The 26,627-nt window shown below is 43.5% G+C and overlaps 1 protein-coding gene across 3 annotated transcripts; it reads left to right on the plus strand.

Moving 5' to 3' along the window:
* The first annotated feature begins 664 nt into the window (after positions 1-664).
* On the plus strand, positions 665-25,514 carry LOC144934728 (protein YIPF3-like). Of its 3 annotated transcripts, none has more exons than XM_078860799.1 (9): positions 665-957; positions 9,729-9,932; positions 11,148-11,254; positions 15,310-15,355; positions 17,475-17,567; positions 18,061-18,192; positions 18,317-18,430; positions 21,142-21,265; positions 21,834-25,513. In XM_078860799.1, exons 1-9 carry the CDS (start codon positions 901-903, stop codon positions 21,932-21,934), a joined length of 978 nt encoding a protein of 325 aa, XP_078716925.1. In that variant the 5' UTR covers positions 665-900; the 3' UTR covers positions 21,935-25,513. The 3 variants fall into 3 exon arrangements, with proteins under 3 accessions (XP_078716925.1, XP_078716926.1, XP_078716928.1); XM_078860800.1 differs by having other exon boundaries at positions 667-957; positions 9,732-9,932; positions 21,834-25,512; XM_078860802.1 differs by lacking the exon at positions 665-957 and adding an exon at positions 2,172-2,394 and having other exon boundaries at positions 9,732-9,932; positions 21,834-25,514.
* The last annotated feature ends 1,113 nt before the right edge of the window (positions 25,515-26,627 follow it).

Raw genomic sequence — 26,627 nt, forward strand, 5'->3', positions numbered from 1 at the left:
CGCTTTTTGCCGAGGTAGTTTTCGCGGAACGCATCTCGGTCGTTAAGCGAGGCGTGCCCGTGCAGGGGCGATCGGTGACGTACGCGAACATCCGGCACTCATGTATGGAAGAAAGTGGGCGTGGATTTGCCCATATATAGTATTTTGGATCGTTAATTGAGATTAATTGTATCTAAACCTGCTCAGTCGATCCATATTAAAAACAAATATCAAAGATACTGTACAGGAACTCTTCTTCTTACGAACGAGCTAGGTTCCAGAGGTCTGTTCGTAAGTCGATTTATTCGTAAGTCAAACTTTACTCCTGTCATTTCCAAACATGTTGTACGGCGTGCACACTAAACACGGGGAATGGCTTTAACACTAGATTTGAAGCTTTCGTGACTCCAAGGATTCATACTCTTAGGTTCTTTAGGGGCGGAGGGGAGGGGCGGAGGGGGGATGGAGGGAGGGAGGAGGGATAGAGGGAGGGGTGGAGGGGAGGGAGGGGGGAGGAGGGGGTAGGAGGGGAGGGGGCGGTGGGTGGAGGGGAGGGGCGTTGAGGGGAGGGGCGGAGGGGGGCGTTGAGGGGAGGGGCGTGGAGGGGAGGGGCGTGGAGGGGAGGAGGGAGGGGAGGAGGGGGGGGGGTGTTTCCACCCGCCTGAGTGTTTCCCAGACCAAGGTGGCCGCCGACTACCCGCGTCGCGGCCATTCACCCACGGTCGAAGCGTCGGGGAGGGACAGAGCCCCCGTCTCGCTGTTGGCTGTTCGTCTCGTCGATTCACTGTCCCTCCGCTGCTGTTGTCGCTGCTGTTGTTGTTGTCGCTGTTGTTGTTGATGCCGAGGTCGGGACTCGGGAGGAGAACGCGGAGCTGAGCCCCACCACCCACACCCCACACCGGCGGGCGGAGAAGGAGCGACATGGCGGGGACGGCGACACCCGAGTGGGGCCCCTTTGACGAGAGCTCACAGGTTGAGGCGAGTCGGGGAGGCCACGGGAAGACGAGGGGAGAGACGGGGAGAGAGAGAGAGGGGATAGAGGGGATGGACGGGGGCATTATGGATGTGCGCGGTGGGGGCAACGACAACAGACTGAGAAGGGATGAGGTGAGGGTTGAGGGGGTGAGGTGAGGATTGAGGGGTGAAGTGAGAGATTGAGGGGGTGACGTGAGAGATTGTGGGGGTGAGGTGAGAGATTGTGGGGGTGAGGTGAGGGTTGAGGGGGTGAGGTGAGTGATTGGGGGGGTGAGGTGAGTGATTGGGGGGGGTGAGGTGAGAGATTGTGGGGGTGAGGTGTGGGTTGAGGGGGTGAGGTGAGAGATTGTGGGGGTGAGGTGAGTGATTGGGGGGGTGAGGTGAGAGATTGCGGGGGTGAGGTGAGGGTTGGGGGGGGTGAGGTGAGTGATTGGGGGGGTGAGGTGAGAGATTGAGGGGGTGAGGTGAGAGATTGTGGGGGTGAGGTGAGGGTTGAGGGGGTGAGGTGAGGGTTGGGGGGGTGAGGTGAGAGATTGTGGGGGTGATGTGAGGGTTGAGGGGGTGAGGTGAGAGATTGAGGGGGTGAGGTGAGAGATTGTGGGGGTGAGGTGAGTGATTGGGGGGGTGAGGTGAGAGATTGAGGGGGTGAGGTGAGAGATTGTGGGGTTGAGGTGAGGGTTGAGGGGGTGAGATGAGGGTTGGGGGGGTGAGGTGAGAGATTGTGGGGGTGATGTGAGGGTTGAGGGGGTGAGGTGAGAGATTGTGGGGGTGAGGTGAGTGATTGGGGGGGTGAGGTGAGTGATTGGGGGGGTGAGATGAGAGATTGGGGGGGTGAGGTGAGGGTTGGGGGGGGTGAGGTGAGTGATTGGGGGGGTGAGGTGAGAGATTGAGGGGGTGAGGTGAGAGATTGTGGGGGTGAGGTGAGGGTTGAGGGGGTGAGGTGAGGGTTGGGGGGGTGAGGTGAGTGATTGGGGGGGTGAGGTGAGAGATTGAGGGGGTGAGGTGAGAGATTGTGGGGGTGAGGTGAGGGTTGGGGGGTAGGGTGAGAGATTGTGGGGGTGAGGTGAGGGTTGGGGGGTGAGGTGAGTGATTGGGGGGGGTGAGGTGAGAGATTGAGGGGGTGAGGTGAGAGATTGTGGGGGTGAGGTGAGGGTTGAGGGGGTGAGGTGAGAGATTGCTGGGGTGAGGTGTGGACTGAGGGGAGTAGCAAGAGAATGATGGCGAAAACTCGGAGAGGTGTGAGGGAAAGAGAGGGATGAGGGGATAGCCAGGAGAGGTGAGACGAGGTAAGAAGACGAGTTGATGGAATGAGGATGGACCGGGGCATGGAAACGAGACGAGGGGCAGCGGGAACCAAACGTGGACTGGGAAGCAGAGCAGATGGGGCAGCGCTGTTGGCTACGTACGGTGTGAAAGAAGTTCAACATACAATATATACAGGTGATGCAAAGCAGCAGAGGGAATTTGGGCATAAAGCAAAGGACGAAGCGTGCGTTCGTGGTTCAGTAAATGAAACAGGACCCAAAGGTTGGGCTGAACGATTAATCGATTTCAAATCGAAATCGCAATTTGAAACAATGCAATTCGCTAATCGCAAAGGCTGCGATTTTAAAATCTATTACAGTGAATATTGAACTGAAGTTTGACTTTTAAAAATGTTATCGCAAATCAAATCGCAATCGCAATATCTGTCAGAAAAATCGCAATTAGATATTTTCCCCAAATCGTTCAGCCTTACCCAAAGGGCAGAGCTAACTTCTGATTCGCATGGTTGAGTCAACATACATAACCGCTGTGGGAATGCTGCCAGCAGCATGGGGCATTGGGTACGGACAGATCAATAGGTGCATCGGGCACAGTGGAGGAGCATTGATGCACAGGGCATGGATTGTAGAGGAGCACAGGACTGAGTCAAAGTATCAGGAAGCACAGGGTAGGTTAACATCTCGCCGCAGTGGTGAGATGTTAAATTTCTTGCCTGGTATACAGGAGGTCATTGGTTCCATGCCGACCCTGACGCCGGTATACTTGTATCTTAATTTGAAGCTTTCGTGACTGCAGGAATCCATGCTCTTTGGTTCTTTCGGTAAAGTCACGTAGGTATAAATAAAATAAATCACGACGTTTCTATCGCAACACAAGCGGTCGTCCTCAGGTGGGAAAATACAATCCAGCAGTGGAACTGCTGAACCAGCGAGAGAGCAGTTACAACAAGGTTATATATGTGGCGATGTGCAAGCAAGCTGGGTCTGAGCTGCATTGGAATTCCATCCACGGACCCAAGCACGTCAGTTGTGTTAATGGGGGAGATTAGGGAGAGAGGGATTAAGGAGTGTGTGTCTCTCTCCCTGTGGTTGTGTGGATTTTTCTCTGGGTTCTCTGGTCTTTGGCAGATATAAATTCCCACCTAAAATAGCACTTCGTTGGGTGATCTCTTGTGGCTAGGTCGCTTTTGAAAAAAGAGCTTAATAGCTAAGTGTGTCTAACCTGGTAAAAAAATTGTCTTAAAAGTTTAGTTTAAAGACCACGATGGGCCAGGGGATGGGGAAACATGGCGTAGGTTGGCACACAGAAAGGGGTTCATTCCTGGGCCTGCAGGGTCTGGTTCAATGAGGTTCGTGCAGAATGGCCAGTGGTTCACCCAACGTTATGAAGGGTGCTGCTGGAGTTTACAGCCAGAATTATTAAAGTTTTATATGGCTTAAGCTTGACATTGATAGGGAAAATACACAAACAGTTTTTTTTCCTGAAAGATACAATGTCCATTTATTAACAGCTTGGCGTATGCCAATATGAGCACAGCGTTCCTCACATACGACGCTACTAATTCACAATTGCAGTGCTTAACTTCTAAAAATGCAATTTTAAATTAAATTTCCGTGTTTACAGAAACAAAAGAGTATACTAGTTAACAAGTGAGAAAATAAAACGCATACTGATAAAAAATATATGTACAGTATATTTGTTATAACAATGAAGACCAGGTATTTAAATCAGAACACAGTTACTTGCATTTTGGCAAGATGCATTTTAGTTTTAATACCTGTATCAAGTCTCTTGCAAATCTTGATCGTTTTATGAAATACATTTTTCGTATACAGGACAGTATAGGCATGAGTTGCAGAATTGCAGACAATGTCATTTATCCCACTGTCCCTTAAACGGTGTGTCAGAAAGGGCAAGCATGCATGAGCCGCACTTGTCAACATTAAGTGTTTCCATCTTGGCTAATTACTAGCTTTTGGTCCAGACAATGTGTAAATAAGTATTATGCCATACACTTTATGTCACTGCTTCCAGTTGCTGTGACCAAAACATACAAATTGCCAGTACAACATCTTGAGAATAAGTACTTGCATTTTTGTTTATCGTGTGAATTATGTAGCGTCCTCGGCTATTTTCCATAAAATGATTTTTTTTAACAAATATCAGAATTGGAATATTTGTACTGGAGGAATTTGATGAGCTATAACACGTTTTTTCACAGATTTCCAGAAGGGGCGCGGGGTAAGGACATTACAACAACAAACAATATAAAAAGATGATAGTAGTGCAAAGTACAATAAATGTGTATTGACATTGGGGATGTTACTGTGTGGTGCCGGCCCTGGAGGGCCATGACGTGCGATGTACTTACGTCTCGGACAGCATCGTGTGTGTTGCTGAGTGAGGCCGGCTCGAGCAGAGGACGGCGTGCGATGCACTGTCATCGCGTACACCCCGTAGGTGGATGTAGTACTAGTACTAGCCCTAGCGGGGCTTGGTGAGCGCTGGGATAGCGAGGGCACCACACATGTCGTGCAGTGCGGGCTCCCACAGGAGGGAGCAAGAGAGTGTCAGCACAGGGACAGGGTTGCCCTGAGCCATGGCACTCTGGTTGACCCCGTAGGCACGTGATCCGGAGTGTCCATAGAGAGGCCCCCAGGTGGGGGGGCTAGAGGGTGGTCACGTGTCCGGGGAGAGCTCTCGAGAGGGATCGAGAGAGAGCTGGAACGCTCACGAAGGTGGGCGGGGCTGAGGGTGGAGCCGGCCCCAACCCAGGAGGATATAAGGTGGGTCCCTGGGAGGGACCGGGGTCGCTTCGTTCTGCAAGCTGGAAGCTCCACGTTCTACGTCTGAAGAGGCACCAACACGTGGCCCGGAACCCGAGTGGGGGTCCGGTCTGTCGTAGCCATAGCTCCTGTATGGTAGTGTAGTTAGCTGGGTGGTCACCACCCTAGGCTGTATCTGGTAAAGGGGGCAATTACCCCTTTTGTATATACGTGTTGTGTAATAAATATGTTGCCTCTGAAGAACAACGTCTGCGACTCAGTTGGACTCACTGCAATTGGTGTCGGAAGTGGCCAACACGCTAGTCTATATAGATAGCGGTAGACTATGTCTACACATCGCAGACCACGTACCAAAACATTGGACAGCGAGGAAGAGGACCTTGTACCGCCTATGGCTCCGGAGGATTGAGGGGAGACGCTACCGGCGGAGCAGAGCGCTGTCCGGGCACGCGACGCCTCGCCGTTGGCAGAGGCTACCGTCCGGGAGGCGCATGGTCGCCTAACGGAGCTCCTCCATGCTGCGGCTTCGATCCTCACGGAGCTCCATCTCACGGATGCGCCGGTAAAGGAAAAAGCGGTGGTGCTGCTCGTGGACGATGACTCCGCCGCCATTTTGCAGCGGGCGAGAATTTCGGTGGCGCAGTCTGCGTCCTCGGCCGCTATTTTATCGCCAGCGCGGAGCGTGCCGATGGACATCCCAGCTCTCCGCCGTCGGCTTCCTTTTATCAAAGAATTTGCGACTAACAGTGGCGACTGGGTGGCTTTCAAGCGGCGGTTCCTCATGAACGCCGACTTGGCTGGATGGGCGGAGGCGGAGGCGCTGCGGGCGTTGCCTGCCGCCCTCGACGATGATGCCCTTGCCGCGTTTCTCGCCATCCCGCCACTGGAGAGTTCCACCCTTACTCAGGCTTTCGACCAGATGGCGTAAATCTACGAACCTCCGTCGAATACGCGCCACAAGTTCGCCACACGACAGAAGGGTGAAACCAAGTCGGCCCTCGCCTTCTCGTAGCGCGCTTTTGGCGCTGGCAAAAAAGCCGCCTTGGGAGGGTCCCTGGGAGGGACTGGGGTCGCTTCGTTCTGCAAGATGGAAGCCCCACGTTCTACGTCTGAAGAGGCACCAACACGTGGCCCGGGACCCGAGTGGGGGTTCGGTCCGTCGTAGCCATAACACCTGTATGGTAGTGTAGTTAGCTGGGTGGTCACCACCCTAGGCTGTATCTGGTAAAGGGGGCAGTTACCCCTTTTGTATATACGTGTTGGTGTAATGAATGTGTTGCCTCTGAAGAACAACGTCTGCGACTCAGTTGGACTCTCTACAAATGTAAACGAATCACCCAAGCATATACAAATAAAACTAATCCCGATCCTACCAGGCAAAGTCCACTGAGGTATTAACGTATTATTCACGAGCGACCTGGCCACAAATGATTGCTCAACAAAGTAGCTTATCATTTGAACATTTATAGCAGAAAAATTATCTAAATAATATCAACGCATGTTTCTATGGTCAAGGGGGCACCATGGGCCAACAGCATGGCAAGGTCAAGAGGTCATCATGTCCAGTCTTGGTGATGCCATCACCTCTCACTTGCTTTCTTCTGATCAAATACAGTACAGTAGTGTGGAAGTCTACACCTAACCTTCAAGGTCTGCTTTTACAGAATCCCACCATCTGGCTTTACATGTTGCCCTTGTTCGCCATCCGCTGAGTGGCACCCGTATGCCTGTCTTGGTAACCTGCCCTCCTCCATCCTGCTCACATGCCTAACCCATTGCAACATCCTTTTCCTAGTTACTCGCACTACCGGGTTAGCATAATAGAGCCATGCTCTATCCCATGCTCTATTATGAAGTTACACGTTGCCTACCCTCCCATTGTTTCTCGCGTCAACCACATGCACTTGTATTTAGAAGCCAAAAGTACAATTTCTAGTTGCTTTGTTAAATTCCAACACCGAACCATACAATACCATGGACATTACCCCTACCTCAAACACCTATTTTTTACATTAGAGTTGACATCTACTATTTTACACAGTATTCATGACAGAATTGCTATTCTGTAGTTAATGTGTAATCTATGATTGTTTCAGTCTTATCATCAGGCGATATCCCTTTTATTTCGTGTGACTTGAGGCTAGTTTATGTTACACCAAGTTCTAACAAGACACAACATTAACCGATTGGTAAAAGTGTGACTTAAGACAAAAAGAGGCAACATGACATCTGTGAGCATGATAGGAGAAAACAAATATCTGCACTCATAAATTAAACCGAAGGCAGCACTGACTTAACCATAGATAAAACAGCGAGGAAACAGTTTAGCCCCAAACACAAAGTTTACAATTTGGTCTCATTCTTTACCTGGACTTATACCCGTGCTTCATCACAAACATATCTTATTCAAATATTAACCTCTTACAAAGTATTGCAAGAAAATTAGGTGAGCTCATGATAAACATTTAGTTTAAACTGGAATGTTACGCTGACACTGATAACCTAGCATTGGCTGAACGTTTCTGCTGCTACAATGTGCTGTGAACTGCTATCTTTGAGCAGTACATTGTGGAAGGATCATGCTCAAAACCTAAAGGTACCCAGTTTAGGATTATGAGACCACTCATTGTGTCATGATGATACACCCAGTTAAGCCATCATTAGTCCAAGGTTACTTTATTTAACCAATTGCAATTGGGACACAGTAATCTGGAAGACCTCTAAACCTCTGTATTTTTCCTTACAAAGTCACTGCTGGGATTCCACTATAGCTATTTTATACAATTTATCGTGATGTGGGTCATTGGTCAAAGCCTCTTATCACAGTCTACTTGCATGATGCATTTTCGTGTTTATTCAATGGATTCACAACACCATTTGACTTGCCACAAACCATTGCATTTGTTGTGAATGCCTCATCCCCATCAACTGGATAGTCTGCCCGGGATTAGCTAGTGATCCCCCTGTACTCGTCTCTGATACCTCGGAGTATCCTTATCAAAGTGACATCTTGCTCAAGCATGCGTACGATGGTACTCATCTCTGTTCACATACATGAAGCAGTGACGTACATTCCACTTTCCTGTGGTAGGGGTCAGTCTTCATCGGACAACATCTTTTGGTGTCTCATAATATGGTAGAAAGATTATTGACCCCAGATGGATTGTGGGCTGAGTTGTCCTCAACCGGGATTGGACTTTGAGATTGTGCGTTGAGCGCCGTTGCTACAACATGATGGAGATGGATTGTTCTCAAAGGGAACTTACGTGTTCATTGAAATAAGATGCATATAAGAATAGATGTTACCTTTTCTGGCAATAAAACAGGTGTTATGATGTTAAAACACCAAATAGAAACCTTTTGCAAGGAATCATGTCTGCATTAACCACATATACTTGTGGTGAACATGAAAGAAAAAAAACATGCTCTGGTAGTATATGCATTGCCTTTGAAACTGATTGGTCCACACTAGAGACAGCTTTCTTTATAGCCTAGTCTCAAACAGTGTTAGACCAGAGGACGCCAAAAGGCGAACAGCGGTGTGCACCGTTAATAAGATTAACACTTGCACACTGGCTGAGTAGTAAAGTATAAGATATGTTTTACATATCGTGTATAGTACTTTTGAGGTTTTTAAAGAGATTAACATATGTTCATGTTGCAGTGTTTTCATAGGCAGAAACTCTTTGCTTGCTGTTCTGCACAGGGATTTGCATGCTTGCCAAACTGGGTTCAGTGAGGTTTTTTATTTGATTCTTGTATCTCTTCCATGATAAAGTCACGCAGAAGTACGCAACCTCTCCATCTGCTGTTAAGTGCGCTTTGAAGAGGCTGATGTCATTAATACGAGTAGGCAATTGTTTGCTTTCAGTTCCACATTTTCAACTAAATTAAAAGAATACGAAGGGTGATAATCAGAGGTGTGGACTCGAGTCATGTGACTTGGACTCGAGTCAGACTCGAGTCATGAATTTGATGACTTGCGACTCGACTTGGACTTGCATAACAATGACTTTGTCCCACCTCTGGTGATAATATAGATGTCCATGTTTAAATTGTTGAGAGCTTCCATATCTTATTATGATTAGCACCTCCAATTAGTATGGTTGACTACGTACCAGTGCGAAAGAAGCTAAACATACATACATACTTATGGGATTCGGATCAAGATACTTGGTAAACTTAAACTGTGAAGGTGGTCACCATAGGAACATGAAATTTATATCACGCCATCAAAACTACCAACAGAGATAAACATCAGCTAGACCTGGAGTGTGTAAACACTTTTTTAAGACTTAAATAACAGTTTGTTTATTACGCTGAGTTAACTCGTGCACCTATTGTACGTTTGGGTTGTGGGAAAATGGTGACATTTATGATGTACAGGTACCGTCTAGGGATGGACTTAGGGGATAAGGGAATGAGTTGAGGAGGGTGTCTAATGTGGTGGTTATATGAAGAACAATGCATGCTCAAGTTCGTTCAGCTATTGTTTCTCTGAGTGACAGCTCCCAGTTACTGCATTATAATACATTTAAAAGAACATGCACCATTCCCAAGACTCTCAGCAGTGGACTTATGATTCTCTGAGAGCCACTGCAAACCTGTACCCTTCAGGCTCATGAAGATGGGCACTCCATAGGCAGAAGAGAGTGGGGGCAGATGGCAAAGGAGGTCCCTTTGTATGTAGCCCGTACTGAATGATGGTGATGTGTGCCACAGCAGGGTGGCCCTGGCGTGGCTGGGGGTGGCGCAGCTGTGATTGACATGGAGAACATGGACGACACATCAGGCTCGAGCTTTGAGGACGTGGGAGAGCTGACGCAGCGGCTGGCGGACGCGGAAGAGGAAGGAGGCAGTGAAAACAACGACTTCATGGGGGTCAAGGGTCTCCGGGGGCAAATTGGGAAGCAAGTTGCCGACCAGGCAAGTTGTACTTCCTTGGCGTGAATGCTGCTAGATGTATGAACCTGATCGAAAAATAGGCAGGCACATGCTTGTCAGAAGACAAAGCCGAGTGGGCTAGGATTTCTACGTGTCTGTAAAGACAAGTTCACCTTTTTAGACTCGTTTACTGATGGGGCAAGTGCTCTTAGTGACCACCTGTTAAGGAAGGTGTGGCACAAGACATTAATGTGGCCAGCATCATGTCTTTATTTCTCCTAGTGCTTGTGTTGACATTGCATTTTTTAAAACCAAGTCTACATATGGCAGATTCATGCGAGGTTTTGATAGTTGTCACTAATGTTCTTATCCCGCAGTTAAACTTGGATCACTACACCACTGTGCCCCACACACATGCACATCATTATATGCACATACATTATGGAAATCAAATAAGTCTGTACACTCGCGCGTATGACCTCTTCCAAGCTTGTGTACATGTGGATACTCGAACCTACATGAAACATTTTCAAAAGAACAAAAATGTTTGATGTCATTGTCGGTTCTACTGTATTTTACTGCCAGATGCACCTGTAATTCAGGAAATTGTAGATAGGGTTCGTGGATCACACAAAGATGGGGGTGTATGTTACAGAGTGAACACTTGTGCAGTAATACAACCTTCAGGGGTAGCTATTAAGGTGTGATAACGTGGGTGGGTTGTGAGCAGGTGCAAGTGAAATTAGTTTTTTATCTGGCCGTTCTGGTCTCCCACATGAAATATAAAAAGGATTGGCCAGATATCAATGAGATAATTTTTTTATGAATATTTGAATTTGGTTCAGTTTTCCTGCTTATATATAATTATTTTAATATAAGAAAATTATCTCCAACGAAATGGGAAAATGTTGCCAGGCAAAATGTGAATACTCCTATTTTGGTTAAACTGATATTTTCAATTCAAATTTAGAAAAACACAAATGTAGCCATATTTAACGTGATATTTTGTTTTAGTGCAGTTATTTGCTGGGCTGACTATCAACTTGCAGCACTTGAGATCCTAGGTTAAATCACAGGCAGCTGGCTCCATTCAAACCGAGGATCTTGGTGGTGCCTGCTCACCGTTCCGAGTTCCAGTACCTCGCTTCCTCTAGACTCGCCTCCTCTCGTTTTACCTTTGACACTTTTATTTCATGTTGGAATGATGCGTGTCTTCTACCTGCTTTATTTGAAATCTTGGATATGCTGGCATGACAGGTATGGAGAGCAGGCAAGCAGCAAGCAACCAAAGCCTTCACTCTGTACGCGAATATTGACATCCTGCGGCCCTATTTCGACGTGGAACCAATTCAAGTCAGAAACAGGTTAGTATTAGGATTGCTTAATGAGAATTGAGTAACCTTAACCATTTGTATGATCGATTACTGGTTCCAAAAGTCAAGAACTGACAACCATTTTTTGTGGTATGTTTGCAATGAATGCACCGATATTCACACATGAACATACAATTGGCACGGCATCTGTGACTTATTGGTAACCGGCGGCAGTCTTACAATGCATATACCTACGACAGGCCTGAATAGGTCCCCACATGATAAGATTTGTTTCTCATTTAAGGTAAAATACAAAAAGGTAAAGGTGTAGTCCTGAAACTGCTTGCTCATGCCACTTTTGGAGGAAGCGCCTCCCATGGAGGGAGTTCTAGAGGGTATCTGTTCTATTCTTCCATATTGACTAGACGTGCTGGATGAGGTGGGCATACCTATACTTTGCCCCACAATGCAATCTGTCAAGCGACTAACTGTATAGCACCCATTATACTGGTGGGTGGAGAGAGTGGAGGGAATTTTAAGAAACCTACCTCATTGTTTTAACCAGTGGTTCTCAACCTTTTTTGGCTACTGTACCCCTTGTTGAAGTTTGTGCCTGACCCAACATGGTTCTGAGAAATAAATGTATGAAGAATGAACATCAACATTTTAACCAATTGTCGATTTTGTGAGGTATCCTAACTAGCTTGTAACTGCAAGCGAATAAAAACTAATTCAACAGACACTATGCATGCATGACGTAATTTGTTCACGCTTACTCTTGGAAACCACAGTGTTTATGATCAGTGAGTTTAGAAAGGTCTTTTATATCGTTCTAGCTTACCATATGGATTAAAATGTTATCGTAGTTATTTTAAATTGGCAGATTCATACGTAATTATTCACCACTGACTCTCGTGTATGGTATAATTTCACACATAAATCACCTCACGTACCCCCTGGAATATTGCCACGTGCCCCAGGGGTCTGCGTACCCCTGGTTGAGAACCACTGATTTCAACTATGCACCAAGAGATTGAACCAAACCAGAGACTTCTGGATTGCAAGGCTAGTGTGTTGACCATTATACCACGACAGCTTCTTTTGTGTCTCAATTAATAAAGTAAACATGTTTTTTATTGCTATACACATCTATTTGTGCCACAAACTGGCAACCAGATTTTTTCTTTTTTTCATTCAGTTACTGGTAATGCAAAGGTCTTTTTTACCACACCAGACAGACTGCAGCTGAAGGTTTAATTTAAATAATGCTCTTTCGAGGTGTGTTGATGCACACCAATAATATAATCAACACGTGAAGTAAACAGTTTGTATCACAAATCGGTCTCAAGCACGATGTAAGAAAAGGTTAATAAGGGTTGGAGCCTGCACTAAACACCATGGGACCTCTATCTCTCTTGTCTCTGTTTATGTGCAATGGAGGGCCCTTGCCCGAAACGTTGCCAATTATACATTTTAAGGCAGCGTTGTTGATAAGTGTGATTTTTTTTGGTTAATTGCGTTTGTGCTCCGCTGCCAATGCAGCGTCACCAATGATGTGTTTTAAGTATGATGTATGATACACCCACCTGCTGACTAAGAGGGTCCCTGTAAGAGGCAGTACAGCAAATGAGGCCGTGTTCTTTGTACAGTTTCACTTTTCACTGCTTGTTAGAATGCGTCAAATTTTCCAGCATGCTTTTTTTTTAATTGCTTTTATTTTGTATTGCTTTTATTTTAAGACTGCACTGACTTCAAAAGTCAGTATCTCCCTCCTCAAACAAGCACTGTGACATGCTCATCTTCAGTGTTAGATCAGAGCCGGTGTGAACATACCTCACTCCTATGGCAGTGGTGAGGCTATTTATATAAACTACTATTGCCATCTCAAACAGTAATACAGTACTCATTTTATTGACCCCAGATAAGGATGATGACCTGATTTGACCCCGGACCAGGATTGTAACTTTTGACGTTCCACTTGTGAGTCAAGCGCTGTAACCACTTCACCACCCAGCAAGATAATTCTGCAATAATTACACAAATAATGTTCACGATGCGAGTTGTAGCACTGTTAGGGTAGACCTTGATATGACATCCATGTGTTATTAAAACAAAAGCCTAGTGCAAACCGCAGCCAACCATTTTAACTATCCGTGGATAATGGATGAAGTGAGGACAGAATATGCTTGAGTTTCAGGTGAAGAGGTTGTCTAAACTAAGTCATGTGCATTAAGCACACAAGAAGACGAAAGATAACTTTTTGCAAGGATGCAGGCAGCTGCATAACAATTTCCATGGCACCTATGTAAAGTTGTCTGTGGTGAAATGCCAATGAATGTCAGATTTCATTTCATGAAAATGACATGTATTCCACAAGTGCACTATAATATTACATAGATGATTTGAAAATGTAGTAATACTAATTTTATCTGACATGCACATGTGTAGTGGTGTTCACGGAAGCACACACTTGAATTCGGAGGCACTATGTTTATTACAACCCCAACAGGGTAACTCCCTCAGCTTACAACGTAGCTAACTAGACCCCAACAGGATCACTACATAACGTACAACACAGTTAGCTAACTCGGTCTGGGTAACTAGATCACTGGGTCAGGGCAGCAATGTCTGCCTGACCCACGATGCCGAGCGCGATAACCGAAGACTGACGACTGTAGACCAAGGATGACGAGACGAGGAGACGTCGCGCTGAGGGTTGATTCCACCAACGAGCCAAGAACACTCTTGGGACTGTTCCTTTATGCTCCTGGGCGTGGCCTCTAGCTCCACCTTTGGCCACGCCCCCTTCGAGACCTTTCCCAAAGGGTCTCGACTGAGCATCACGTGCCCTCGGGTTCACTCAGGCTACCACGTCCTCAGTTGCCCTCTCTCAGGCCATCACCAAGAGTATGCCCCCTAGGGCTGGCTGACATGCCACACTTACTCTGGTGCTAGAGAGGCTCTAGACGCACAGTTGCACTCCTGTAACAGTAGCTGGTGCGAACACCTTAGTGACACCATTTACATCACTACACATGTGTTCAGGATTGCTGTTATCTGAGCACCCCAGTGGAGTTGGATAATAGGGCTAGCAACAAACAAACATTGTGTTTGAAGTATTCTGGCAGCAGTTAGGTTTCTGCTTTGTGGCTTGAAGCCATATTGTGGTTTTCAGGTCCATACTGCATCGTATTTGTCAAAGCACAGAAAGAAATGCAGGGTATCCCTTTATTTAAAATTATTAAATCAATCATGAATAGGCTAACTAATACTACTTTACACAATATATCTAAACAAATCTTCATGGAAGAGATATGGTGAGCACTAAAAACTGCCTCCAGGCTTAAGTACAGTGAACCTTGTGAGATTTTAGCACACCCCATGTATCTCTTGTGCAAACACGCAGCAGAGGTAAGGCTGAGACAAGCCCAGAGTTGGCTGACATGGCTGGTATTCTATTTATTCTTAGAACTGGGTATTCCTTGTACCACTTGACTGTGACTATTCAATGCTGGGTCACAGTGTGACAACATTTAAAAGCCTGTATGAAGGGATATAGTCACATTCATATGTTTTTCATGAGGATGCAATGAATCATTCATAAAAATATATATTATGCTTGTGTAATATATAGAATCCTGCATGTAAAAAATTATTATTTTGAATTTTCTGTATGCATGCATGCATGTTGAACGTATTTCGCACCGTACGTAGCCAACCATGCTAATTGGAGGTGCGGAGGAAGGACAACAAACTAAACACGAAGAGCAGTTCTAAAGAAATGAGATTTCAATTTAGATTTAAAAGTGCAAAGTTCCAGTGGCTTCCTAATATCAGAAGGAAGTTTGTTCTGAACGGCCGCAGAGGCACATCTGATAGCGTGCGATGCAGTGACCGTCTATGTTCGATGGTTAGCCAAATGCCTATAGTAGTGCATATGTGTATGTACTACTATAGGTTCTGCATGTATCACAAGCGCAAAACACTTTTGATCATGATCTCAGGCAACAACAGGTCATGAAATCGTGGAGGGGGTAAATGATTACATCCCTAGTTTTTTTATGTTCTGTGTTTGTAGGTGTTAATTTGTTGCATATTTATTGCAGGTTGCTGGAGTCACTGGTTCCTGTTCGAATTGTAAAGTTTCCTCAGGTTAGTCTACACAGCCATGTCATTAAAAATATATAGATGCATGACCTTTATAACCAGGTAGGCTAAAGAAACATACAATGTAAAATGTATTAGCCAAATATTCAATATTGAAAATTACCTGCAAATTAACTGTTTTTGGATTACACATGGGCAATAATACAAAGTTTTGCAAAAAACTTGGCAGGACCCTTCTTGAAAAAACGTATTGAAAGGCTGAGGCTTTCCTGTTTAAACAGGCTTAATAATAACAACAAATGTAAGAGATAATTTTCAAAGCACATCTGGGTATAGCACCTTTTCCATGAGTCGCAGCACTACAATGAACCAGAATAAGAGAGGGACAGGGAGTAGTGTTGTGGTCATGCAAATTTGCACATGCCTCTTTTCTACCATTCTGTCACCAGTCTTGTCCATCCAATTATATGAAAAAATATTTTCTGCAAAAGTCAAATTGTCTCACTGTGCAAGGGAGCGTTCAGCAGTGCTGATCTGCATTGGTGGTTGTGAGCCAGTGGTGTAAATTCCATATTCCATGATTCGATATAATTCCACATCACTAATATATCCATGTTCCTATATCATAGGCCATTATGTCCATGGAAACAAGACTTTTACTTCCCAAATTGCAGCAGGGATGCTAAGCTGAGTAGGATAAACTCTGATATGATCTACAGTTGTAGATTGAGCGCACTGCGACAGCGTTATGCAACTGGATATTGTGAATGATTACAGTGTGAGTAGTGGAATCATGTAATTTAATTGTACAAAGTTCAACAAAGGACAAACTCATAATTATTGTATCTTTTGGTAGAAGCCCCAACAGGTGTTTTATCATTATACGGTGTGCGGTTTTTTCATATTCAGAATCTTTATTTAGAATCTGATGAACTATAAAGCTCTTTTTCATAGATCTCCAATAGGGTTAGGTCAGAGCGTTACAACAACAAACAATACACAAACTCGATTGGAGTGCAATTATAGGGAAGGTAAACAAATCACCTAAACAAATATACAGATAAATTTAAACTTTTTATCTTATCAGGTAAAGCCCACTGAGCTAGATTTGAAGCTTTCGTGACTGCAAGGAATCATATTCTTAGGTTTTTTCGGTAAAGTCACGTAGGTAAAACATCAAAATTAATGAAAATAAAATAAAAACAAAAATCACGACGTTTCGGAGGCAACACAAGTCTCCGTCATCAGGTGGGACCGTCACAGCTGAATTAGCTGCATCAAGTGAGGCAATGAATCATTGCCTCACTTGATGCAGCTAATTCGGAAACGTCGTGATTTTTGTTTTTTGTTTTTATTTTATTTTCATTAATTTTGATGTTTTACCTACCTGACTTTACCGAAAAAACCTAAGAATATGTCCACTGAGCTATTAGCTTATTTTTCAGAAGCGACCTGGCCACATGTGATAGCTGAACAAAGTGGCTTATCAAAAAAAACCGAAAGGAGTGCAAAGTATAGGAAAGGTAAGAAAGTGACTAAAAATAATTAATGAATAAAGTATATCAGTACAAATTGCAAAAGTATGTCAATTCCTGCCGGTGTTTCAACAATAAATGTAAGCTTGGGCAAAGTGGGAAAACAACAGACCCAAACCATACCAAGACAACACAGTCCGTCAATGAAATTGCACATTAACATGGAACTGTTGATACATGGGTAAGGACCACAGTTACAAATCACATTGGCAAATGTGGTTGTATCGAGCACTAATCTTCTTCAGGATATATTTTTTTAAGGGAAATTTACGATGTTTTTTTACGATACAAAATTTACGTTACAAACTCTACACTGAAAGGCACCTGCGTCATGAGTCAAACCCAGGTCCTTCTTGCTGTGGGGCACCAGTTGTATCACTGCACCACCTTGCTGTGTTATGTGCCAACTGTATGGTGGGCGTTTTTGGTGAATATCACAAATCAAGCAGTGTTTGCAGCTATAGAAAATAAAAAATAATTACAGCTTTTAACCCGCATCGTGTGTTAATATATGCATATTTTTCCATTCATCAATGGATTTCTGGTGAGAGTCTGGGTTCATGCAAGTTGGTGACAATGAAATATTTACCTTGGATATGCTATGCCATCTAACACTGTTCTTTTTCCAGAAAATTGCAGGAGAGCTGTATGGGCCACTCATGCTTGTGTTCACCATGGTGGCCATCCTGCTTCAGGGCATGAAGACTTCCGATACTATCATAGTGAGACTCAATAAATTGTGTTTTGTTCACCACCACCTCTATATCACCGTAAGACGGTCAGGTTGCATGGACATTGGTACAGTGGTTTTGACAAAAAATATAAATCGGCAAAACAATCATAAAGTGTAATTTAAAATGACAGAGTAAAATTGTCTGCAAGGCAGTGGGGCAATGGGGTCATGGATAAGAATTTGCAGAAAATAAGATTTGCCCTATAGTCCCATGTATTTACATGGAGTGGGTTCTCTGCAGAATAGCCACAATGTATCTCAACTTTGCTTATATCAGGGATTCATCTGTCATCACCTCCTGTATGCCAGAGTAAACCATCCATATTATACACGGAGTAAGAAAATTGTTAGAAGTGTTAAAATGTGATTATGCCACAATCACTGATTAAAGTATGTGACAATCTCATTAGAATGGGTTGTGGGTGGTGTTTATTACTGTCCACATATAAAAGTGCCTGTTTCTTTCCGGTTTCCTTTTTCAGAGAGAGGGAACCCTCATGGGCACGGCCATCGGCACATGTTTTGGGTACTGGGGATGCGTGTCGTCTCTGCTCTACTTCATGGCCTACGTGTGCAACGCCCAGATCACAATGGTGCAATTGCTGTCTCTGCTGGTTCGTTCCCTTCATTTGCACCACAACACTTTTCACCCTGGTTAACTTTCCTTAGTCATTTACAAAGCAGTGTCCTGTACACATCGCTGTTAATGCTTCCTGTTGGGCGACTGTTGTGTTGCAGGGCTATGGTCTTTTTGGCCCCTGCATCGTGTTGTTCGTGACATACAATGTGCACCTGCACTCTCTGTTCTATCTCCTGTGGATTATCATCGGTGGACTCTCAACATTGCGATTGGTATGTGTAAAATTTGCACGTTTTTGCGTTATATCGTACTATAAGTGACTGCGATGGTTACTCTGTGCTGAATGACTTTTCAAGTACATTCTGCAAATCTAGTCATTACAACACTCTCGCCATGTGAAACAACTACTGCATGTAAACATGGACATATGGTACCGTGGTGGCAAGATGCTAACAACCTAGCCTGGTGTACATGAGGTCGTGGGTTTGATTTACTCCTGTGTATTTGGAGTTTGCATTTTGTCCCCGTGATCGCATGGATTTTTCTCCGTGTCCTATTTTTTCCCTCCATATTCAGAAACATGCTTTTAGAGTATTTTGCTGCGATAAATTTCCATTTGTAGTGAGTCCAACTGAGTCGCAGACGTGATCTTGGGAGCAACACTATTTATTCCGCAACTGAACACAACATTACACAATCTACACTAAGGGCTCGAATGCCCATCTAACCACGCTATGGCAGAACTAGACACGGTTCGCTATCCCGGCCTGGACCACAAGCTGGGTCCCTGACCACGTGGATAGAGGCTTCTTCTCCCCGACGTGGATCTTTGTAACACCAGCACACGAAGAACCCCGAGCTCTCCATGGGGCCCCCCGTTATATCCACCCGGGCTGGGACTGGCTCCGTCCTTCGCCCCGCCCACCTTCCAGATCTCTCGAGCTCTTTCTCGAAGGTTCCCGAGAGCTATTTTAGAACACGTGACTGCCCAGCGGCCCCCGTCCACTGGTGGCCCCCCTCCAATATCATCCGGTCACGTGTCAGCAGGTCAACCAGCGTATCATGCCCCAACGTAACCCTGGCTGGCTGACGCTCCCTCTCGCTCCCTCACAGGGAGCCCGTACCGCACACTGGTGCCTCCGCGCTGACCAGCACTCACCCAAGCCCCGCTAGGGCTGGTACTACACCCCGTAACCGGGCTGCCCATAATGACAACACATTATCCGCCGTGGCTTCGTAAGCCCGGCACCACACAGTGACAATCACAGTCACTACACATGCATTAAGCCACTCTGTTGAGCTATCATTGGTGGCTAGGTCGTTTCTGGAAAAGAGCTATACAGTTACCTCTCGTTTTACGCGGGGGTGGTGTTCTTTAAAAACTTAAAAATGGCGCGCGAGAAGGAGATGTTGATTCTGTCCACTCTTGTGGTTGTCGTACTGCACCTCAGGCAGCATCGCTACTAAACTTTGCTGCTTGACTAACGATTAACTCGCAGCGCATTTCATACACTATGGCCAACGCGCTGGATTTCTTGATGTCAATAACAATACACACTTAACAAAAATAAGTGTAAAATAATCTAATGCGCTCTTTCAACATTGTGTTATGTAAACGTGCGTAAAACGCGAGGCCTAACCTGGTTAAACAAAAATTGTTTAGTTATAAACGACCCTTTTGTCAATCCACTGCTGGACAAGGGCCTCCCCACACATTGAGCACGCTTCACCACACTGTTCAGTATAAGTTGCTGATAGCAGGGCATTGCACTGACTTCTACTACCTTGGAGGATGCAATCTGACACATAATTATGTATTGGTGGATGCATGCCTGGGCAGTGTGTCCTAGGTTTCTCCACTCAGGAGTGAAGTTTTGTTGAAGAGGAAAATTTTTGTGTTTGAAAGTGTGGTATTTATGCCATCTGTTATCACCTCTTAGTGGTATTGCCCAGGTATGACTGTTACATTTTTAGTTTGTTACTATATTACCGTATGTTTATTGCTCTCTCCGCTCGGATGAAGGTCCATCCAAGTGGACTCTAGGGAAACCACTTGATAAGCTTGAGCTGTCCATAATGCCTGTAAACTAAACTATTTTTATTCTTGGTTTTTTCGGTAATTATTATTATTATTTTATATTATTTTATTATTTCCCTTCTACGTGACTTTTCCGAAAGAACCAAGAATATGAATCCCTGCAGTCACGAAAGCTTTAAATCAAAATTTTAACTTTTTTTATTTTACCAAGTCAGGCCACGAAGCTATATAGCTATTTTTCAGAAGCGACCTCGCCGTAAATGCTCAATGTAGTGGCTTATCACGTGGAAATTTATAGCAGCCAAATACTCACATGTTTATAAATGTGGAGGGAAAAACTGGAGGTCCCGGAGAAAAATGCATGCAACCACGGGGAGCACACGCAAACTCCGAATATACCGGCATCATGGTCGGAATCGAACCCGCGACCTCCTGTATACCAGGTGAGGTAGTTAATATCTCGCCACCGTGGCACCTTTGCAGCTGCACATTGAAGCATGAATGTAGCCTTAAAACGAATTCCAGCCACAGCAAAAATCCTGTTAGCCGCTGTGTCCGTGCAACTCTATTCACAAGGATAGAGCCCAACAATCCCAGCTATGCCACAATGTCCGGTGGTGTATTGTGAGTGCTCCACGTCGAGTTTAGTGCCGGAGGTAGATGTAAAATCTGTCACAGAGGCAACCCATCCTTGAGCCGGGAGCTGGGGTTTGAGGGGTGATTTTTTTCCCATGGATCAGTATTGTTTTGATATGATTGTCAAATAATAACCTTATTTTTTAGGGTTCCATCTTTAAGTGAAAGATAGACAAAAAGTAAAACGTGTGACAAGCCTACTATGGAATTCCGAGTGACCAAGACGTTAATCGTAATGTGGAATATATATTGATCTCATTCCGAGCGTGTGTTTCTACCCAACAATGCTGCATGGTGATGTGTGTGCAGGTTTTCGTGCTGGTTTCACGTACTGTGGGCCACACGCAGAGGCTGGTGCTGGGTGGAACCGTCGCTGCGCTGCACATGCTCTTTCTGCTTTACCTGCACTTTGCTTACCATCGCATTTTAGAGGGTGAGTGCATGCGGAATTCACCTCAACACCACTTAACCTGTACGATGAAACACAATGCCCAGTTAATGTTAATGTTTGCATTATTTGGATGATAAATATACACAGCTATGGTATGCTTCTAACAAACTGAGCATAAGGTTTTCCAAAAGCACCCTTGTTAAAAATAGAACATGCTTATATTTCAGTTTGTGGAATACACCTTGTATAAGCTTATACTCTACAGTTGTTAGAGGAATGCATTATAAGTGGATGGTTGTGAGATCGGGGTAACTTAGCCCATCTTCTCTATGGCTTTATTAATTGAGTACCAGCAGTGGTTGCCCTATGAAGAGATGGGTCCTCGCCATACAAATGTGGAATTTCCACCACTGGCTGAGGACCGCCAAAGCAGATGAGCACAGCTCCATGCTCATTCAAATAGCACAGTTGGCTACGTAGGGTGCAAAAGAAGTTCAACATACATACACTCGAGCAGCAATAGAATTTGACTTTGTGACTTTTGAGTACATGATGACGGTGTTAACATTTTGAAGCAGGAGTTAACGTTCTTGCGTTTGTGATTTTTTAGGGCTGATCGATTCATTTGACATGGATCCTCTCCCTGCACGAGTCCCACGGGAAGTGGCGGCCATCACATCAAAACTCGTCCTCACCAGCACCGCGGTCTAAACATCCTGCACACTTGCTTGCACCCACCACTACCAATGGGTCACGGCACTCAACCTGTTCCCAACACTCAGCAGTCTCTTAATACAATCTCTATGCTTCTGATGTTTCCTGTAACCTTGTATTTTTCATCAAACTTTGCCTCACGCTCATTAATTTTAACACAGGTTTGACTTTCCAATCGGAATGCATGGGGGTTGATTTGGTACGAGGAAATGTTTTGTGTTTTTGTTCTAATGAGCTGGCCAAGTCATAACTAAAATATAAGTTGCAAAATGTCATTGGCAGGGTATAATACAAACGATATTTCAGCCAAATTATCTCCAATTATGACAGCACGAATACAAGCTAGGTGACTGCTTTTAAAATAACAGCGGTTGTGGGGATTGTAGTACTGTAATTATCTAACTATGATTGTCATATACATTGTATTTTTGTTCTGGAACAATATAATTGTCCGTTTTCTTTAAACCTAAGTTTAATGTATATTTTTTGTTTTTTTTCCTTGAATAATATTAATGTTTCCCACTCAAATTTGTGGCTGTAATTCTTTAATGAATATCAAGTTACAATTTTCCTTTATGAAAACAAATTATGGAAGAAGTGCCTGCCTGTGTTTTTTTATTGCAGTGGCTGTTTTCAGCATAAAGTATAAAGTTCTTAACTGCAATTTCCCCTCACTTGCTGTTTTAAACTAAAGGGTTAAGTTTCCCATCTTGGTGAAAGGATTTGTTTGCAATTAATCATTTTACGTTATTATTTTACGTAAACAAACTTATATTAGGCAAACTTTGTTTTGTGGAGATAAGATCTAAGTTTATTTCTTTACAACCATGGTGATTTTTCAAGTTTAACTGTTTAAAAATATATATATTATTAAATGGATCTATCCTGGAAGATATTGTATTTTCACATCACTGCATACATGTTCATTCCACTAGACGTGAATATGCAATCTAAGTAGGAAGTAATATAAATAGTATAGGTTGTAATTTAATACGTGAGAAACATAAATATTACGGAAGCTAAGTATAAATAGTTGTCAGTGCTAGAAAAATTGGGCAACTTAGAAAGAGGGATAAATACAGTTATACAGCTTGTGTAATAGCTTGCTGCATATTATTTAAATTGTTAATATCAAACGATAACACTGGACATGATTCACGTGTTGGGGGAAAAAAAAATGTCATCCAATTTTTGGCGAAAAAGTGCCAATGTCTCCTTTACCAGCAGTGGCGTGAACTGCCACGTTGATGTGGATCCAGTCAAGGTGTGCATCTGTACCTTTGCGTATAGGGAACCATTAGGTCAAATAAGTATGATTGTTGCAATTTTTAAGATTACAGCTTTATTTTGTCAAGTATATATGGTGTCTAATTAAAGGATCCCAAAGGTATTGGACGAAACCAGGAATTATGGTTTCAATGCTAATTCTTAAAGACAAAAGAGGATGTTGAAGTCTGGAATGAGGATTTTCACCAACTATGACTTCAGCATTAGTTATGGTTAAGGGTCAACCAAAGCTCATATATCTACTGACAGGTCCCAGACTATTTGATTGGGCTGTGGGATCTGAAATACAGCATGATATTGTTTGTGAGATACTGACCAACATTATAGTGGATTCTGTTGTGAGATTCCAGGCAAGATGTCCCTCCCTGTTCATGCAAACTCAATTGTGGTAGTCAATTTGAGAAACTGTAAATTGACATTTTCAGTTCAAAACAAATTAGCAACTTGCATTCTTTGAATTCTAAACCCTTTTAGGATGGTGATTAGGCCTTGACTTTTCTCTTGTACAATGTTTGCATGCTTATTTGCAAGATAATGCACGAGATGGGCTGTGCGCAATGAAATATAATGTCTGTTTTTTTACCCGTTTCCTTATGATCAAAAATATAACATGCTTAAGCAAACCTAATTGACATTCGTATAAATTCGTCGTTTTTTTCATGCGTACTAAATACAAGTAAAAGATGAATGTGGGTACTCAGCCACACCTTTCTAGTTTGAGCTCGCAAGTAAATTTTAAACTAATGTTTCAGGCTGCAAGCCACTTAAATAATATTCCGCTACGTGAATATGGATTACTTTACTCTAAATAGGCCTACCTGCTGATTTTTGTTAAAAATGTTTCGGAAAATGATTTATTTTAGATCCAGTTGGAGCTTGGGTAGGTTTCTCAAAACGGTTTTTTTGTGCCCAAATCAGCATTTGCTGCTCATAGATTCCTGTACAATACGCTGCTTGTTAGTTATACACCCATTTTTAAGTTAATATTTTGTAAACATTGTATGCTTTTGTTAGGAGATACATCTATTTATACGGCTGTTATTGGATTCAGCCAAATTATTTAGTTTGCAACGATGACCCTCAACATAGTAACGATGGTTTCATTTTTAAGTTTGATGCCATCTTGACAGCAATACGGGTGTGTACTCTTATGGAAATGAGGCTATATCATAGGATTCACACTGGTCTGGTGTGTCTCCCTAACATTGCAAGCATTCCTGTATCTGTAAAGGTGGTGTGGCCACTTATTGCTTTCTTTACTTGCAACAAAATAGCCAGTACTATGGAGGCTGCACAATGACATCACTGCTTCCCTTGCCACCTCCACTGGTTTGGGTTATTATCAGTACATCGTCACACTACGAAAAACATTGGACATTTTTTCTAATTTGGTATATTTACCTATATTCTGACCAAACCATGCATAGTTTCGCAGAAATGTGTTATCCCAGGATAAAAGTGGTCGGGGACATGAGAAGAGTCTTTCCGTTCTTCGTGACTGATAGCGCATCCTGTACTTTGTTACTTGGGATTAGTGTTTGAGCAGAGCTGGTGCGAGAGGGACTCTGGTAAAATGCATCAGTTGTTTAGAAGCAACAGCAAATTACATCCTTTAAATAAATTAGATTGTAATTTCCTGAAATAGCAAATAAATACAAGTTTGAGGGAAACCTTTGAAATAAATTGCACGTCTGTAAGCTTTTCGTCACTGGTGTTACAAAATATACACAAGCTACATGCTGTATATGATGAAAAACGTAGTATTTTAGAACCCTTACCTGCATCCATTTGGTCCACTAATCCTGTAAATGTGACCGCAATTCTTTCAGTCATCCTCAGACTTCAACAACACGCAGATAAGGTAGTAGGATTGGCAGAAGCTTTATTGTGGCCCATTGCTTTCTGCATATGATTCACGCAATGCAATATGGACAGACTTTGATATAAAAGCAGAGAAAACAAACGTGGGTCAAATGCTGTTGAACGTACGTGCGCTTTAACGTAGCCAGGTAATTTGTGTTACAGGATATATCACACATGACGTATAATGTGTCGAACAGCATGGGGACTTCCACATGTCCGTTATAATGGGAAGCATAGGATGCTTCGAATTATTGTGAGATAAGTCCGGTTGGCATGTCTTCACCATCCTGTGTTTAAACGTGACACATTCGTTACAAGGAGCATTCACACTGTCTTGATTGTCATCAAGCCCCGTATATATATCACTTGGTACTATCCGATGGGAAGTTTTATTTGAAATGTAAAATTTATATAGTACAAATAAAATAATTGAGAAATATATTTTGAAACTTTTATTGTATTGTGACTTAAGTAGCAACAGAAGAGTACAAGTACATGGTTGTCTTATTACCTGCATTCAAATCTTGACTTAAAGCTTTCATGACTGCAGGAATTCACATTCTTTGGGTCTTTCGGTAAAGTTACGGAGATAGGTTTTTCTTTGAACCTATCTACGTGACTTTACCGAAAGAACCAAAGAATATACCTGCATTCACTTTCAAGTTTTAAGCTTATTTTGTTTAACCAGGTGAAAAACTCGGAGACAAGGATAGCCTAATTTGCAAGAGTGACCAAAGTGACAAAAAGCTAAATAAATAAAATAAAAATTACGGGATATTTTGAGAGAATATCTTGGCAACCAGCTACAGGACCCAACAGAATCAAGCGGTGGCGACGTGTGGTCGAGTCAGTCACAATGTATACAAGCGTGACAACATTGAAAGCCTCAAGGCCACATTACGGACAAATCTATTGCCAAGACGTTCTTAGGACAAATTCTGTCCATTGAAGTGATGGAACGAGGTTTTTGCATTTGTAAAAACGTCTGAATCGTTGGCACAAGACGGCGTAAAGTTTATTTAACATCCAGTTGCAGTTCATGTAGGTTTTTCAGAACGGTATTCTTGTGCACAATCAGTATTTGCTGTAGATTTGAAGCTTTCGTGACTGCAAGGATTCATACTCTTAGGTTTGTTTCGGTAAAGTCACGTAGGTAAAAAATAAAATGAAAATTTATAGAAGTAATAATAGAAATACAATAATAAATCACGACGTTTCGGAGGCAACACAAGTCTCTGTCATCAGGTCGGACCGTCACAGCTAAATTTACTGCATCAAGCGAGGCAAAATTCCAAGAGACAAACCCTTAAATACAAGTTAAGGGGAGAGGGGCTTATCTGAATGTGGTAACCAGGGAATGGAACAGTACTGTATTTGCTGCTCATATAGATTCCTGTACAATATGCTGCTTGTTAGTGATGCACCCGCACCTTCGATTAGCACGGTTGGCTACATACGTAAGAGTAAAATATATTGATATTGTGATGCATTGAAACATTTTCAAGGCACACTGGTATGAAGATGACGTGAACAAATGTAT

The sequence above is a fragment of the Lampetra fluviatilis genome, chromosome 11 (genome assembly GCF_964198595.1).
Source record: "Lampetra fluviatilis chromosome 11, kcLamFluv1.1, whole genome shotgun sequence".
Lineage (NCBI taxonomy): Eukaryota > Metazoa > Chordata > Hyperoartia > Petromyzontiformes > Petromyzontidae > Lampetra > Lampetra fluviatilis.